Genomic DNA, 17,021 nt, shown 5'->3' with positions numbered 1-17,021 from the left:
GGCTTCTTGTCTTGCAAAAGCAGTTGCAGTCGAGCATAGCAGCCAACACCCAATTTTTATTAATCTATATACTAAGATGCTGTCTTGGGGTGACTTTATGATGTGTATCCCATATTGCTGCCCTATGCCCAGAAATTAATTTTTGTACCTTTCTATGCCTCTAAACTGAGCCTGAGAGGGGGAAGGAAAAACTGAGTAAAACTTTTTCAAAGCAGTTTGCAGCTTGTTCAAGGTCACACAGAGATAGCGATTTTTTTTTTTTTTCCCCAGCTGTGGCAGGGGAGGGAGGAAGCACCCGGCTTGCTGCTCCCTGAGTCAGTTTTTTGGCCAGTTTCAGCTTCTTTTTCTCCAGAGAGAGACTGAGAGTTGAATTTTTTTTTTCCTTCCCTGGAATTTCAGATTTTCTCCCTTCCTTTTCTACTGGACTGCTTCAATATCAGAACACATCGGGAGGAATTTCCACCGAACACAGAGGGTCTGGCCCTGGGCCAAGCCCCAGCTCCGAGGAGACCAAAGGGAGGACTCTAATCCTTTCCCAGGTTTTTTTCTCCACAGTGAAAGATTTTATTATTTTGCATTATTTTCCTTTTCCCGTGTGTTTGTTAAATAAATAGTTTCTATCTCTTTCACTTTCCTTCGAGGAAAATTTATTTTCCCCGAACCTGGTGGGGGAGGGGTGGTGACCTGCCTTCTATCAGAGGATATATTTCTAAATTTGGCCAAACCGGTACAAATTTAGTAGCGCCCAATGTGGGGCTCGAAGGAAAGTGAAAAAAACCTGTAGTAATTACATTATGGCTTATGTTAAAGGAGTCCTGTATTTCAAACTCACCATCTAAGTCCCATATTGTTTTACATCACACTTGTTTATAGAAGGTGTTCTTTCAGATGGCTGTACTGTGTTCCTGGTGAAGATCTTCAGTAGTATCTGTGTGGGAACTATGATAAGAAAAGGTTCATTTTATTGCGACCATAAATTGCATTAACTTCAGAAATTGTTAATGTTAAGTGTAATTTTGTGATAGAAATGCTGTGGTGGTATTCTGGTTTGGCCAAATTTAGAAATATATCCTCTGAGAGAAGGCAGGTCACCACCCCTCCCCCACCAGGTTCGGGGAAAATAAATTTTCCTCGAAGGAAAGTGAAAGAGATAGAAACTATTTAACAAACACACGGGAAAAGGAAAATAATGCTAAATAATAAAATCTTTCACTGTGGAGAAAAAAACCTGGGAAAGCATTAGAGTCCTCCCTTTGGTCTCCTCGGAGCTGGGGCTTGGCCCAGGGCCAGACCCTCTGTGTTTGGTGGAAATTCCTCCCGATGTGTTCTGATATTGAAGCAGTCCAGTAGAAAAGGAAGGGAGAAAATCTGAAATTTCAGGGAAGGAAAAAAAAATTCAACTCTCAGTCTCTCTCTGGAGAAAAAGAAGCTGAAACTGGCCAAAAAACTGACTCAGGGAGCAGCAAGCCGGGTGCTTCCTCCCTCCCTTGCCGCAGCTGAAAAAAAAAAGTCTCTCTGTGTGACCTTGAACAAGCTGCAAACTGCTTTGAAAAAGTTTTACTCAGTTTTTCCTTCCCCCTCTCAGGCTCAGTTTAAAGGCATAGAAAGGCACAAAAATTAATTTCTGGGCATAGGGCAGCAATATGGGATACACATCATAAAGTCACCCCAAGACAGGTGGTTATACTCAAAATGTATATGTGTGTGTGTGTATTTATCAAAGGGTAAAAGAATTCTCAAATTTGTGACTGTCGGGAAAGCATATCAGTTTTACAGAATACTGAATGAGTCCTGACAAATTTGTAGCAGTGTCTTGAACTGATTTTCTGGGAAGCTTTGGATTACTGTCTACATTCCCACTACCAAGACTACAGCTGCTTTCCAGCTTTTCTCCTGGCTACAAAAGAAGCTGTGAGAAACGAAGCCCACTCCTCTTTTTTGGGGGGTTTCATAAATTTAATAAGGGACAATAGGGGACAAAGGTCACTTAAAGCAAAGGACAGCTCAGGGTGCTTAGCTCAAAGCCAGAGGCACCCCCACTTACACAAACTTCCTGGTTATATGCTTTAACATGCATATTAATAAACCACAATGCATATGCATAGTTTTCTGTGAACTAATTTACATTTTTTAAAGAAGGGATTAACATATTTCCTCCCCTGGTTTGCCTTTTAGAGCATGCGTATTATGATGTGAGGGTCTTTTGGGGTCTTCTCTGATGAAGGCTCAGGTCTTCCTCACATCTTGAACTTTTCAACTTTGTCTTTGGAGCATGCACAGTTATGGTGTTCCTAGGTCTTTCTGGGTCCAACCTGTTTGAATTCCTTTCTCATTAGCACATCCTGCTGCTTCTCTTGTCTATTTTTGAGATTATCCACCTGGCTTTCCATTTTTTTAAGCATTAAGCGATTAGTTAACCATATACTAGCTATTACATAGTATAAAAAGTTATAATTCAAATTATATAGGTATCTTATAACTCAAGCTATATAATCATCTTGTAACTTTAATCCTAGTTATAATGTTAATTAGTAAATACCTGCATAGCAAAGTTATTCTTAACATGCACATAATATTTCCTAACATATTCTAATACTTAATATTTCTTACATTTCACTACCCGCAAAAGCCAATGCTATAATAGCTGTTTATCACAAAGCTGATCATGCCTAATTACTTACAAGCCTAATTACTTAAAAAACCAAACCCAAACAAAAACCCCACAGTTGGTCTTATAGTCTTGACTTTGTTTCAGGATTACCTGTCATCTGATACATATAACAATTATTGTAATGCTCTTCTTTCTTCTGAAAGGTGAAACTAAACCAGATGAAAATTCAAACAAAGAAGCTTCTGAAGAAAAACGAGAAGAAAATAACGACTATCATCGAAGTGATGAACAGGTGGGTTTACTTCTGATATAGGGCATTTATTAGTTTTATTTTGCATTTTCACTTTAAATTATTATTTTTCTTAGATAAACTTTGTTCCCACTGACAGAGACAAGACACAACAGTCTTCCATGCTTTTGTGTATACTTGAGCTTCATCTTTTTTAATTAGGTAGCTGTGGAGAAGTATGGTTTTGAGAATTTCATTAATGTTTGATAGTTATAACTGAGTTTCCTGAATACTGGCTAAACTCTGTGTTGGCTTTCATCTCAACTAGATTTCAAGTAATTTGGACCTTTTATCTGAGAGTCTACTCTCATGTAACTCTGGTGCATCAGGACTGAATATGCTTCAATAATTAGAATGAAAAGATTTTTATACTTAGTATTTAGTGTCATGTTTCAAACAAAACGTGTTTGAGTGTGAAACTTGCTATTGGAATACAGAAGTCACTGCCTTCATGTTTCCCGGATAACTGTCCAAAGTAAATTAAATTTGGGTTAATTTTCCATTTAATGATAGTGCAATGGTTATATTCAGATGGATTGCGCTTTGTATCAGATCATTTAAGTGCACAGAATAAAACTTATCCTAAAGACCTTAGACTAAATAAAAAAACAGATGAAGAAAAGAAGAAGGAATTGAAGGACAGAGATCAAAAGGCCCTTTTCCCCCATATAATCTTTTGAACTTCAAAAATGTGTTTTATCATTTGCATCAGTAATTTTTTTCAAAATATTATTTAAAAACATGCCTTAAATATTAAACTATGTTACTGGATTCAGATGTTAGATTAATGTATTGGTTTAAGACAATTTAAAGAGGTGGGAACTCTAAAATTAGTTACCTCCCCTTAATTCCAACCAATCCCTTTTCACCAATAAGGAATGAATACGAGTGGATATAAGTGAAAAAAAGATCAGTTTACTAACAAATGGAACAGCAATAGGCAAAAAAATAGCAGTAAATAACTGCTTGATACAAAACTGCTTAATCTCACAAACCCCATGGGAACAGAGACCCGAAATACCGGAAATACCCTTCCCAAGACGGCACCTGCTAGAGGTGGCCACATGGCTTGAAAGAGAAAGGGAAGATGATGTCACACCCTTCCCTTCCAAGATGGTGCCCTCAGGCGACTGCGTGGTCCCAGGAACAAAGGGACAAGATGGCAGAAACCCCTACCGAGAAAGGCAGGAGCCTACAGAGCAGTTCTAGCGGCAGATGAAGACTTGCCAGATCGTGTGGGGTCTGTGCAACCTCTCGCCTCTTCCTCCTGCTGTTTGCTGGGCTCCCCTGGTGTGCTGCTGCTGTGCTCTGCACTGTGGATGGGGGGGAGGGGACCAGTCCATTGGCACCAGCACAGGGTGGCCCGATCCCAGGAACTTCCTTGCTTTTTTTCTCACTGCTGGCAGAATTTGCAAAGTTCACTTTGAAACAGTTTCTAATTGTGAAATGCAGTCTTTATGAGTGTCTACCATTGCAAACCCAAAACAACCACCTTCAAAGCGGAGCTCCTGCCTTCAGCAAAAGCTGCCATGAAAGAGAGAGCGTCTGCTTCCATAATCGTCTCTCTTGGAGTGGGGGCCAATTGAATTGGACCAGCTTGCTGGAGCAGGGCTGCCCTGCTTGGTGACAGACAGGCACCTGTGGAATTTGCCTCCAGGCAGTGCAAAACCACTAACTGCAGTCTCTCCAAGACAAGGAAAGAAAAAAATGAAGAGAACCCAAAAAGGGAAAACTCTCTGCCTAAGCAAAGACCAAGAAGTCAGTGAGGCAGAAACCACTCCACAAAAGAGCACAAGCTGCCTGCTTGAGCAGACTTAAAAAGCACCTGTGTTACCACACATACCCCCTCTCCCCCAGTTTCCCTGCTGCGGGGTCTTAAAGAGACAGTAAAAATTTTGGGCACAGATAGGTATGGAATACAAAAACAGTTTGGGTTACCCACGTGTCCCAGTTTGAGACAAATTCAGAGGAACATCCAAAATGAACGTCCTCTGATAGAAGGCAGGTTACAGCCACCCCTCCCCTACCAGGTTCGGAAAGAATTGTCCTCAGAGGAAAGCGAAAAAGTAAGTTTTATTTAACAAGCAGAGTGCACGCAGGCACGGGAAAAAAAGAAAATAATGCTAAATAATAAAACCTCTCGCTGTGGAGAGAACCTGGTAAAATTCAAAGTCCTTTGTGGGTGTGGCTTTCTCCTCTTCGGAGCTGGGGTTCGGCCTTGGCCCCTCCAGGCTGTGGTGTAGGGCCTCCTGGTATGTTCTGGTGTTGCTGAACAGTCCAGAAGAGAAGAAGAAGAAACCAAAGTCCCAGGGCTCTGTGCTTTAGCTAACGAACAAAAAACTAGCAAAAAACCAAGAGAATGCCACTCTCTTCCCTGCTGCAGAGAGCCGAGAGCTGAGAAAAACACCCAGGAAGATGCTTTCCTTGGCTTTGCAGCAGCAGAATGCAGGGGAGTGTGTGTCCTTGAGCACAAATCGCTCTGAAAATTTGCCTGGCTTCTCTCCCCCCTCTCCTGAGAAACAGCTTAAAGACACAGAAAGGCACAGGATTCATGTCTGGCATAGGGCAGACGATAGGGAATACAGTATCATACAGTCACCCCAGGACACCACGTCAATTAGAAACAGTCATTAAAAAGTGATAATGGTTTTGTCAGGGAGCAGCAAGGACAGACTGCTAATCCATAGGGGCAGGGAAGCCAGGAGCCAAGAGTGACAGCAAGGCAGACAGGGGCACTGACCTCACCAAAAAGGGATTCAGCCCCACAATACCTGAATAAGGATAGCATAGCAGCTCTGGTGACAGTGAACAGATTCAGTCACAGTGGTGATCATCAGGAAAATCTTTAGTAATGAGGTAGGTCCAAGGTTAAGCCAGAAAGTAAAATCATTAAGTTGAATTCAGGTCTAGAGATGACAGTAACTAAGGTCATACACTGTTGCTGCCTGTTCTGAGCTTCCCCTCCCTCTCCCCAATACAAGCCAGGACTTGCCTCTGCCATGTGCTCTGAACTCCTTTGTTCCAAGGGCGGGCAAAACCAAATGTAACTCAAACTCTTTAGCACTGTCTGATTGGCCGGTCACCCCAGGTCCGCCCCCAGTCGTCCCCTTTCCCCTTCTCCGCATAAAAGAGATCAAGGGAGGATCTACCTCTCTGGCTTTGCAACTCTTTCTGTGAACATCTCTTGTCGTCTGTTTCTTTTTGAAAGCTTCTAACTGCGGGAAATTAGGCGAGTCAAGAGCTGTATTTCTCCCTCTTTGCTTCTGCTGGTGGTATTTGCTTTGCAGCTGATACAGGCACCGATTTTAGAGCTACTAAAATGCTAGATTGCCCGTGCTACCTCTCTGGGTTGCTCGAGGCTTTCTAAGGCATTGAACTACAAGCGCCAGCCGGTAAAAAGCTGAAAAGATACCTCCCTCAATACACAGTCCAGTGATTACCAAGCCAAGTCTGTAGCGACAAAACAGGCCAAAGATCAAGCCAGGAAGTCCAATCTGTGGGTCAGGGTCTAGGCCAGGCACAGGCATGGCTGCAATGTATCTCATGACAGGAGGGAGCTTTTGCAGGAACTCAGGGAAAGAAACAGGATTTATTGCCTTTGGAAAAAGGGGCAGGCAACTCAGGAAGTGTTTAAGGATGTTGTTAGGATATGCAGAAAGAAAATTTGAGAGGCAAAAGCTCAGTTAGAACTTAATCTGGCCACTTCTCTAAAGGATAATAAAAAGGGTTTTTTAAAATATATTAATAACAAAATGGTGGCCAAGGAAAACCTCCATTCTTTATTGGATGTGGGAGGGAATAGTCTCCAAAGATAAGGAAAAGGCTGAGGTACTTAATGACTTCTTTGCCTCAGCCCTCCACAGTAAGACCAGTAATCCTCACAACAACTGGCCTGGTGAGCTGGTAGACAGGGACAGGGAGCAGAAGGAACCCCCTGCAACCCAGGAGGAATTAATTAGTGAGCTGCTGAGCCACTTAGACACTCACAAGTCTATGGGACTGGAGGGAATTCACCCAAGGGTACTGATGGAGCTGGCGGAAGAGCTCACCAAGCCACTCTCCATCATTTATCATCAGTCTTGACTAACCAGAGGGAGTCCCAGATGACTGGAGGTTGACCAATGTGACAACCATCCACAAGAAGGGCCAGAAGGAAGATCCAGGGAACTACAGGCCTGTCAGCTTGGCTTCAGTGTCCAGCAAAGTTATGGAACAGGTCATCTTGAGCACGATCACGTGACACATACAGGACAACCAAGGGATAAGACACAGACAGCATGGGTTTAGGAAAGGCAGGTCCTGTCTGACCAACCTGATCTCCTTTTATGACCAGGTGACCAACCTAGTGGATGAGGGCAGGCTGTGGATGTTGTCTACCTGGACTTCAACAGAAACTTTGACACCATCTTCCACAGCATTCTCTGGGAAAAGCTGGCAGCCCACAGCTTGGATAGGTGCATTGTTTGCTGGGTTAAGAACTGACTGGAAGGCTGGGCCCAGAGAATGGTGATGAATGGTGCCGCATCTGTTTGATGACCGGTCACTAGTGGTGTTCCCCAAGGCTCAGTATTGGGGCCAATCCTGTTTAAACTCTTTATTGATGATCTGGATGAGGCAATTGAGCAGATCCTCAGCAAGTTGTGTAGGAATGTTGATCCACTGGAGGGTAGAAGGGCTCTGCAGAGGGATCTGGATAGGCTGGATGAGGTTCATCAAGGCAAAGTCCTGTACTTGGGCCCCACAGCTCTAACACTACAGGCTTGGGGGAGAGTGGCTGGAAAGCGGCCCACTGTAAAAGGACCTGGGTGTGCTGGTCGACAGCTGGTTGAACATGAGCCAGCATGTGCCCAGATGTTCAAGAAAGCAAATGGCATCCTGGCCTGTATCAGAAATAGTGTGGCCAGCAGGACCAGGAAAGTCATTCTTCCCCTGTACTTGGCGCTGGTGACACCGCACCTTGAGTACTGTGTCCAGTTCTGGGCCCCTCAGTTCAGGAAAGACATTGAGGTGCTGCAGCATGTCCAGAGAAGGGCAACAGAGCTGGGGAAGGGTCTGGAGCACAAGTCTTATGAGGAACACCTGAAGGAGCTGGGGTTGTTTAGCCTGCAGAAGAGGAGGCTCAGGGGAGACCTTCTCACTCTCTACAACTGCCTGAAAAGAGATTGTAGCCAGATGGGGATCAGTGTCTTCTCCCAGAGAACTAGTGACAGGACAAGAGGGGACAGTCTTAAGGAGCACCGGGGAGCTTTAGGTTGGACATTAGGAAGAATTTCTTCACAGAAAGGGTTGATAAACATTGGAATGGACTGCCCAGGGAGGTGGTGGAGTCGCCGTCCCTGGAGCTGTTTAAGGGAAGACTGGATGTGGCACTTAGTGCCATCATCTAGTTGACATGGGGGTGTTCGGTCATAGGTTGGACTCCATGATCTCAGAGGTCTTTTCCAACCTACTTGATTCTGTGATTCATGCAAGGGGACCAACCAAGGACGGGATCTTCAGCTTAAATAATGTTGCTAAATGGAGCAGTGTGAGCTCCCACTGAAAATTCTTCAAGCTTTTTCTCAACTCTTCATTCACAACAGTTTCATGGTCATACAGCTGCTTATCAAAATTGGCCCTGAGCCCAGACAACCAAACCCCCAGAGGGGAGGCTAATGAACTCAAGGTCCTGACAGGGTTTCATATTAGATATCTCACTTGGGCCTTGACCTAGGCTGCTTCTGAACTCGTTGGAACCTATTCAGTGTCCCAGTTTGAGACAAATTCGGAGGAACATCTAAAATGAACGTCCTCTGATAGAAGGCAGGTTACAGCCACCCCTCCCCCACCAGGTTCGGAAAGAATTGTCCTCGGAGGAAAGTGAAAAAAACCCTATTTATTTAACAAGTAAAGTGCATGCAGGCACGGGAAAAAAAAGAAAATAATGCTAAATAATAAAACCTCTCGCTGTGGAGAGAACCTGGTAAAATTCAAAGTCCTTGTGGGTGTAGTTCTCTCCTCTCCAGAGCTGGGGTTCGGCGTGGGCCCCCTCCGGGCCAGTGTGTAAGGCCTCCAGATGATGTTCTGGTGTTGCTGAACAGTCCAGAAGAGAAGCCAAAGTCCCAGGAAAACCTTTTTTTTCCCTCAGCTTATGAACAAGAAGCTAACTTTAAAAAAGCAAAGGAATGTAACTCTCTTCCCTGCTGCAGAAGCCGAGCAGCCGGGCAGAAGAAGCCAGCGAGCTATCTCTGTTTTTGAACACAGTGCCGAAGGAATTCCACCGGCTTCCCCCCCCCCCCCCCCCCCCCCCCTTCCCCCCCGCCTCTCTTAAAGGTACAGAAAGGCACAGGTTTCATGTCTGGCATAGGGCAGACGATAGGGAATACAGTATCATACAGTCACCCCAGGACATTCAGTTAGAATGAAGCTCTGGAACAAGGCAGCCCTAATGTTCTGCATTGAACTTTTGTCCAGCTCCCTTTTGAGATGAATGGTGCTTAACATTAAGCTTACAAAATACTAGACAGGCTTTTTAAAATGACACTACAGGCATTTCACTTTAAAAAATACTGGTATTCTACATTTTCACCTTTTTGTTAGACTAATAAATGCTGCGTTTGAAATGCATAATGGGAACTGCAGAAAATTCTGTCAACTAGACCTAGCTGTTTTCTTTTTTGTAAAGGTAAGCATCTGCTTGGAATGCAATAGCAGCAAATTACGTGGACTGAAACGAAAATGGATCCGCTGCTCAGCACAAGCAACAGTCTTACATCTAAAGAAGTTCATTGCTAAAAAACTTAACCTTTCTTCTTTTAATGAGGTAATGTTTTAATGTTTAAAAATTATTTTTCAAATTAAAATCTTATGGATTATTTTCAAAACAGTGTCTTTCCTTTCAAACAGACTAAAAAAATGAAGCACACACTATTTCTCAATATAAAGGAACAGAAAATAAGGAGCTAAATGCAGAAAAATAGATTTTCCCCCAAATTTACCTTCTCACCTTTTAATTTAAGGAAGCTGTTCATCTTCCCTTTTTTCTCTCCCTCGGCTGCAATGAAGATATAGCTCTTACTGGTTCTTGGTTTTATTGACAGTGCAGCTCAGTGTGTTGTTCCATGACCAATTAAAAAACCTACCAAACAGGTTGGCTATATGGTTTCCACCTGTCTTAAAACTGGCTCCTTCAATATGTTTTGTTTGGTGGCCATAAATAAAGGGATACATTGCCGTAGCCGAGAGAATGATAGAATTATAGAATGGTTTGGGTTGGATGGGACCTAAAAGTTAATCTAGTTCCAAACTCCCTGCCATGGGTGGGGATGTTTTCCACTAGACCTGATTGCTTCAAGCCCTGTCCAACCTGGCCTTGAACACTTCCAGGGATGAGGCATCCACAACTTCTCTGGGCAACCTGTTCCAGTGCCTCACCACCCTCACAATAAAGAATTTCTTCCTAATACCTAATCTAAACCTACCTTCCTTCAGTTTGAAGCTATTACCCCTTGTCCTGTCACTACATGCACTTGTAAAAAGTCCCTCTCCAGCTTTCTTGTAAGCCCCCTTTAGAGTCTTCTTTTCTCCAGGCTGAACAGAATCACAGAATAAGCTGAGTTGGAAGGGACCCACAAAGAACATTGAGTCAAACTCTTAGCCCTGCATAGCACCAACCCCAAGAGTCACACCATGTGGCCAAGAGTATAGTCCAAACACTTCTTGAACTCTGTCAGGCTTGGTGCTGTGACCATTTCCCTGGGGAGCCTGTTCCAGTGCTCAACCACCCTCTTGGTGAAGAATCTTTTTCTAATATCCAACCTAAACCTCCCCTGACAGCTTCAGGCCATTCCGTCAGGTCCTGTCACTGGTCATGAGTGAAGAGATCAGTGTCTGCCCCTCCTCTTTCCCTGACAAGGAAGTTGTAGACTGTGATGAGGTCCCCCCTCAGTCTCCTCCAGGCTGAGCAGACCAAGTGACCTCAGGCACTCCTCATAAGGCTTCCCCTCAAGGCCCTTCACCATCTTTGTTGCCCTCCTTGGGATGCTCTTTAATAGTTTCTTATATTGTGGTGACCAAAACTGCACACAATATTCAAGGTCAACTCCAGCTCTCTCAGCCTGTCTTTATAGGAGATATGCTCCAGCCCACTGATCATCTTCTTGGCCCTCCTCTGGACTTGCTCCAAGAGGTCAATGTCTTTCTTGTGTTGGGGGCCCCAGAGCTGGATGCAGTATTCAAGGTAGAGTCTCACGAGAGTCGAACAGAGGGGGAGAATCACCTCCTTTGACCTGCTGTCCATACTACTTTTCATGCAGCCGAAGATATGATCGGCTTTCTGGACTACAAGCATGCATTGTTAGGTCACGTCAAGCTTCTAATCCACGAACATCCCAATCCTGTATTGATGCTTGGGATTGCTTCAACTTGCATGCAGGACCTTGCAAATGGCCCTGTTGAACTTCATGAGGTTCACAGAATCACAGAATCACCGGGTTGGAAGAGACCTTCAAGATCACTGAGTCCAAGCCATGCCCTAACACCAACTAAACCATGGCACTGAGTGCCACATCCAATCTTTTTTTAAACATGTCCAGGGATGGTGACTCCACCACCTCTCCCGGCAGACGATCCCAAAACTTTATCACTTTCAGTAAAAAACCTCTTCCTAACATCCAACCTAAATTTCCCTTGGCACAGCTTGAGACCATGTCCTTTTGTTCTATCAGTTGTTGCCTGGAAAAAGAGACCAACCCCCACCTGACTACAACCACCTTTCAGGGAGTTGTAGAGAGTGATACGGTCACCTCTTTTTTCTCCAGGCTAAACAACCCCAGCTCCCTTAGTCATTCCTCACAGGACTTGTGTTCCAAGCCCCTAACCAGCCTTGTTGCCCACCTTTGGATGCATTCAAGCGTCTCAATATCCTTCCTGAACTGAGGGACCCAGAACTGGAAACAGTACTTGAGGTGTGGCCTCACCAGTGCTGAGTAAAGGGGAAGAATGACTTCCCTGGTCCTGCTGGCCACACTATTCCTGATACAGGCCAGGATGCCGTTGGCCTTCTTGGCCACCTGGGCACACTGCTGGCTCATGTTCAGCTGGCTGTCAACTAGTACCCCCAGGTCCCTTTCTGCCTGGCTACTGTCCAGCCACACTGTCCCCATCCTATAACATTGCAGGGGGTTATTGTGGCCAAAATGCAGGACTCAGTACTTAGACTTATCAAACTTCATCTTATTGGACTCTGCCCATCCATCCAACCATTCCAGATCTCTCTGCAGAGCCCTTCTACCTTCCAACAGATTGACACACACTCCCAGCTTAGTGTCATCTGCAAATTTACTAATAGTAGACTCAATACCCTCATCCATATCATCAATAAAAATATTGAACAGAACTGGCCCCAGCACAGACCCCTGAGGGACACCAGTAGTGACTGGCCACCAATTGGATGCAGCACTGTTCACCACAACTCTCTGGGCCAAGCCATCCAGCCAATCTTAACCCAGAAAAGAGTGCTCCTGTCCAAGCTGTGGGCTGCCAGCTTTTCCAGGAGTGTGCTGTGGGAGACAGTGTCAAAGGCCTTGCTGAAGTCCAGGTAGACAACATCCACAGCCCTTCCTGCATCCACCAGGCGGGTCACCTGGTCATTAAAGGAGATCAGGTCGGTCAAACACGACCTGCCCCTCCTAAACCCGTGTTGTCTGGGTCTGATCCCCCAGCCATCCTGTAGGTGCTGTGTGATGGCATGCAGAATAAACTGTTCCATTACCTTACCAGGTACCGAGGACAGACAGACTGGCGTATAATTTCCAGGATCCTCCTTCCTACCCGTCTTGTGAATGGGTGTCACATTGGCCAGCTTCCAGTCAGCTGGAACTGCACCAGTGAGCCAGGACTGTTGGTAAATGATGGAGAGCAGCTTCTCAAGCTCCTCTGCCAGCTCCCTCATCACCCTGGGATGGATTCCATCTGGTCCTGTAGATTTATGAACATCCAAGCAGCTCAGCAGTTCTCTGACTGCTTCCTCCTGGATAACAGGGGACCATCCTGCTCCCTGACACCATCTACCAGCCCAGGAGGACAGTTGTCCTGAGGACAAGCCATCTTCCCACTAAAGACTGAGGCAAAGAAGGCGTTAACCACTTCCGCCTTCTCCCCATCTGCGGTCACTAAATTCCCTCCTGCATCCAGTAGAGAACCGAGGTTGTTCTTACCCTCCCTTTTGCCATTTATATATTTGTAAAAATATTTTTTATTATCCTTCACAAGAGTTGCCAAGTTAAGTTCTAACTGAGCTTTGGCCTCTCAATTTTTTTCCTACATGCCCTAAAACCCCCTTAAATATTTCCCGAGATACCAGACTGTAGCGGGTTGAGCTCGAAACCGGGCGGAAACACCAATTAAATGTAGTGGATTTGGTTCAAAATATTCATTACTTACTTATTTTCCTTCTGTGAGATAAGAATTAGGAGAAAAGCAAAGCAGGCACAAACCTTAAACAGTTGCAGTACAATGAAAGAGTTTTATTACTAATAGAATTAAAAGTAAAGAGACAATAACAAAACAAAATTAAAGCAAATCCCCCCCCCCCCCCCCCCCGCACTTCTCTCCTTTTACCTAGCTCACACAAGGGATAACAGAACATGGGATGTTAGTCAGTGTTCCAGTTCTTGAAAAGTCTCTCTCTTATGCTTAAGGAAAAAAGGGTTTTTCCTTCAGTTGCACGTGGTTCCCAAACTGCCACTAACAGCAGATCCGCCCGGAAACAAACAATCTGCTGTGTGTAGAATATCTCTCCCATGAAAAATCTCACAGTTCCTTCACACTACAAAACATGGGCCATCACATGGGGTTATTCATCTTTTTAAGGATAAGTTCTTTTGGCCTGCACACAAAGGCTTTCCTTCGCCACAAGTCTCTAGCAGCCTCTTACTACTTCTATATAGCCTGGCATAGGCATTCTTCACAATCTTCACAGGCACACGAAGATACTCCATCCCCCCATGTTCTTCAAATGGATTAAAGAGACAAACAGTTTGTGGTATTACAGTTTCTTACCACGGCATGCAAGAAGGTTTCTTTTAAGCTGCGTGCCAGAATCACGGCACCGCCCTCTTTTCTCCCGTTGCCATGCTCAGCTCCGTCCCACGTGACTCATTTCTCTTTCTCTCTGACTCTGACGCCACCATGTTGAAGAGTGTTCTTGTTCAGCCTTTACGGTGGGGAAAGCCTCGCTCCCTTTGTGCTGCTGGCTGTGTAGTGTCTTCTTCAGTTCAGCACGAAGTGTGCTGGCTGCAAACAGGAGGCTCTGCCGGCTCCCGTTGACTCCGCCGGCTCCGCATGGAGAGGAGAGGGACCCGCCGGTCCCCAGAAGCCGTGCTAGATGGGTCCAGCTGTGAGCAGTCCATGGCTGGTTTTAGCTGCCTGCGGCTCTGGGACAGTCCCCCCCAGCCACCCAGGGTCCGTGCCGCAGCGTTGGGAAAGGGGGAAAGGGGGAAAGGGGCAGTGGCCCTGGCCCTGCGGGGCCGGGAGGCTCAGAGCCCCCCCACCTCCCAGCAAGCGAGCTCCGACAAAAAGGGGAAGTCCCGCCTTTCTGTGCGGTTTAAGTGTGTAAATTGTGAGAAGCGTAATTGGTCTTAAAGACTGTCCATCAACTCAGGGTCAACCCAATACACAGACCCTCCCTCCAAAGATGATACATCCTCTTTTTATTCCTAAGTTCCTTCATAAGCTCCCTGGCCATCCAGGCTGGACATTTGTGTCTTCGACTCACGGCACACAGGGACAGTCTGTTCCTGTGCCCTCAAGATCTCTGTTTTGAGACATGCCCGCCCTTCCTGAATTCCTTTTTATTTTTAAGGGCTGCTTCCCAAGGAATTCTTCAAATAAGTCCCCTAAATAGGCCAAAGTCTGCCCTCCAGAAATCCAATGTAAAAGTTTTATTGATGTTCTTCCTCATTTCACCAAATATCGAGAACTCTATAATTTCACGATCACTGTGCCCCAGATGGCCTCCAACCACCACATCTCCCACCAGCCCATCTCTATTTGCAAACAGCAGGTCTAGCGTAGTCCCTCCTCTGGTGGGCTCACTCACCAGCTGTTACAAAAAGTTGACCTCCACACACTCTAAGGACTTCCTGGACTGCCTCCTTTCTGCTGTATTAAGTTCCCATCAGATGTCTGGTAGGTTAAAGTCACCTACAAGGACAAGGGCTGGTGAACCTGAAATATCCTCCAGCTGCTTGTAGAATAAATGATCCACCTCTTCTTCCTGGCTGGGTGGTCGATAACAGACTTCCACCAGGATGTCAGCCTTGTTGGCCTTCCCCTTAATTCTTACCCATAGGCATTCAACATCATTGTCATTAGTTTCAGTTTCCATAATATCAAAAGCCTCCCTAATATAAAGGGCCACCCCTCCACCTCTTTTCCCTTTCCTGTCTCTTCTGAAGAGCTTGTAGCCATCCAGTGTAGTGCTCCAGCTATGAGTCGTCCCACCATGTTTCCCTGATGGCGACTACATCATAGCTTTGCTGTTGTACCGTGACTTCCAGCTCTTCTTGTTTGTTACCCATGCTGCATGCATTAGTGTACATGCACTTCAGCTGGGCTGCTATTTCACCCCTAACTCTGGCTTACCCCCCTTGGGCCTGCTTCCAGAGAGCCCAGTTGCATCCCCTTCCCCCTTCAAACCTATTTTAAAGCCCTCCCAATGAGTTCCACCAGTTCATGGGCTAAAAACATTTTGCCTTTAACAGAGAGATGGAGTCCATCTGGTTCCAGCAGGCCAGGTGTCGTAAAAGTTGCCCCATGATCCAAGAGCCCAAAATTCTGCTGATGATACCAACCCTTGAGCTACTTGTTGATAATGTCGGCTGTCCTTTTCCTTTCATCATTCGTCTCTGCCACCGAAGGGACTGAGCGGAACACTATCTGTGCTCCTGCCCTATCAACCACTCGACACAGTGTCCTGAAGTCCCTTTTAATTGCCCTAATGCTCCTCTTTCAATCTCATTGGTGCCTTTTCCTGGTCTTAAAATCAAGAGTCATACATGGTTAGAGGGGAAAAAAGGGATTTTACCTTGGTATTTATTTTAAGGATCCTTAGGCGCACCACATCCAGGTCGAATGCACCAAAATGCACACCACACTGCCCCCCCCCAAAAAGGTCTTGTATAACATTATAGGTTTTACTAATTAGCATATCTATCAAAAATTCCCCAATGAGAGGGTTGAATGAACCTCCCTCCCCAAGGAGCCTTCCCCTGAATGGTTCTATCTTAGTTTACAGAATGTGTTCTGGAGAGAACCTTGGGGTCTGGGGCACACTGATCCCTAACTACAAAGCTTCTAAAATGTTTAGTCTCTCAGCTTGACAAACAAGTCCAAGAATGTAGGCAAAAAGCACTAGGAATACAGAAGCTGTAAAAAGGTATAACAGGGGTATAAAAGAAAAGGCAAAAAATCATCATGGCATCATCATCACTGCCAGCCTGGAGTATCAACATAATTAGAGGGCTGAATCGGCCCAGGGAGTCTCTTGGTAATATCCCGTCCCCAGGCCCCAGGGAGGCAGCAGACCTCCCTGTGGGATGGGTCTGGTCAATACATAGGGCTCTCTGTTCCCCTCAGAAGGGAGTCACCTACTACAACTACCCTTCTTTTCTTTATAATGTTAGAGGTGGTGATCTGTCTGATAGACAAAATAGAATTGGGAGGCTCACTGGGCAGATTACTTTCTTCGATGCCATCTGGCTGACCTTCCTCATCCAGGGCCTCATACCTATTCTGATGTGGCACCTGGGTATGTGATGGAGGTCGGGAGGAATTTTTATTACCTCCCCGAGTAGGAACCCATTTCCACTCCATCCACCAGGTGTCCTCCTATTACCTGATGGTGGGAGGCATGGCAGTCCTCTGACTCCTGGGGGACTTCTCTCAGTGATAGAAGGGTGAAACTCCACCAGTCTATTTCCCTTTCACTTTCTCTAATGCTCCTTAGTCTTTCTACTTCCTCCTTAAGCGTGGCCACCAGGGAAAGGATATCATTCACCTGTTCACACTTCAGGCAGGAGTCTTTTACAGTGTCCCCTGGTACTATTGACAAGTTCAAACAGTCATCACAGGAAGGGGTCT

At 45.5% G+C, this 17,021-nt stretch overlaps 1 protein-coding gene across 1 annotated transcript in view; it reads left to right on the top strand.

The window, feature by feature from the left end:
- The window catches only part of LOC309584585 (polycomb group RING finger protein 3-like), a gene marked incomplete at its 3' end in the record, with an annotated part of 221,660 nt that overhangs the window by 153,502 nt on the left and 51,137 nt on the right, over nucleotides 1-17,021 (top strand). Inside the window, exons 6-7 of the mRNA XM_082300680.1 lie at nucleotides 2,815-2,903; nucleotides 9,565-9,702. Coding sequence (XP_082156806.1) covers nucleotides 2,815-2,903; nucleotides 9,565-9,702 — 227 coding nt within the window. The remainder of the gene's footprint in view (nucleotides 1-2,814; nucleotides 2,904-9,564; nucleotides 9,703-17,021) is intronic.

This window comes from Coloeus monedula, assembly GCF_965178545.1.
Source record: "Coloeus monedula genome assembly, chromosome: W".
NCBI lineage: Eukaryota > Metazoa > Chordata > Aves > Passeriformes > Corvidae > Coloeus > Coloeus monedula.
Note: the sequence above shows the minus strand (reverse complement) of the source record. Positions and strands in the feature narration are given on the sequence as shown.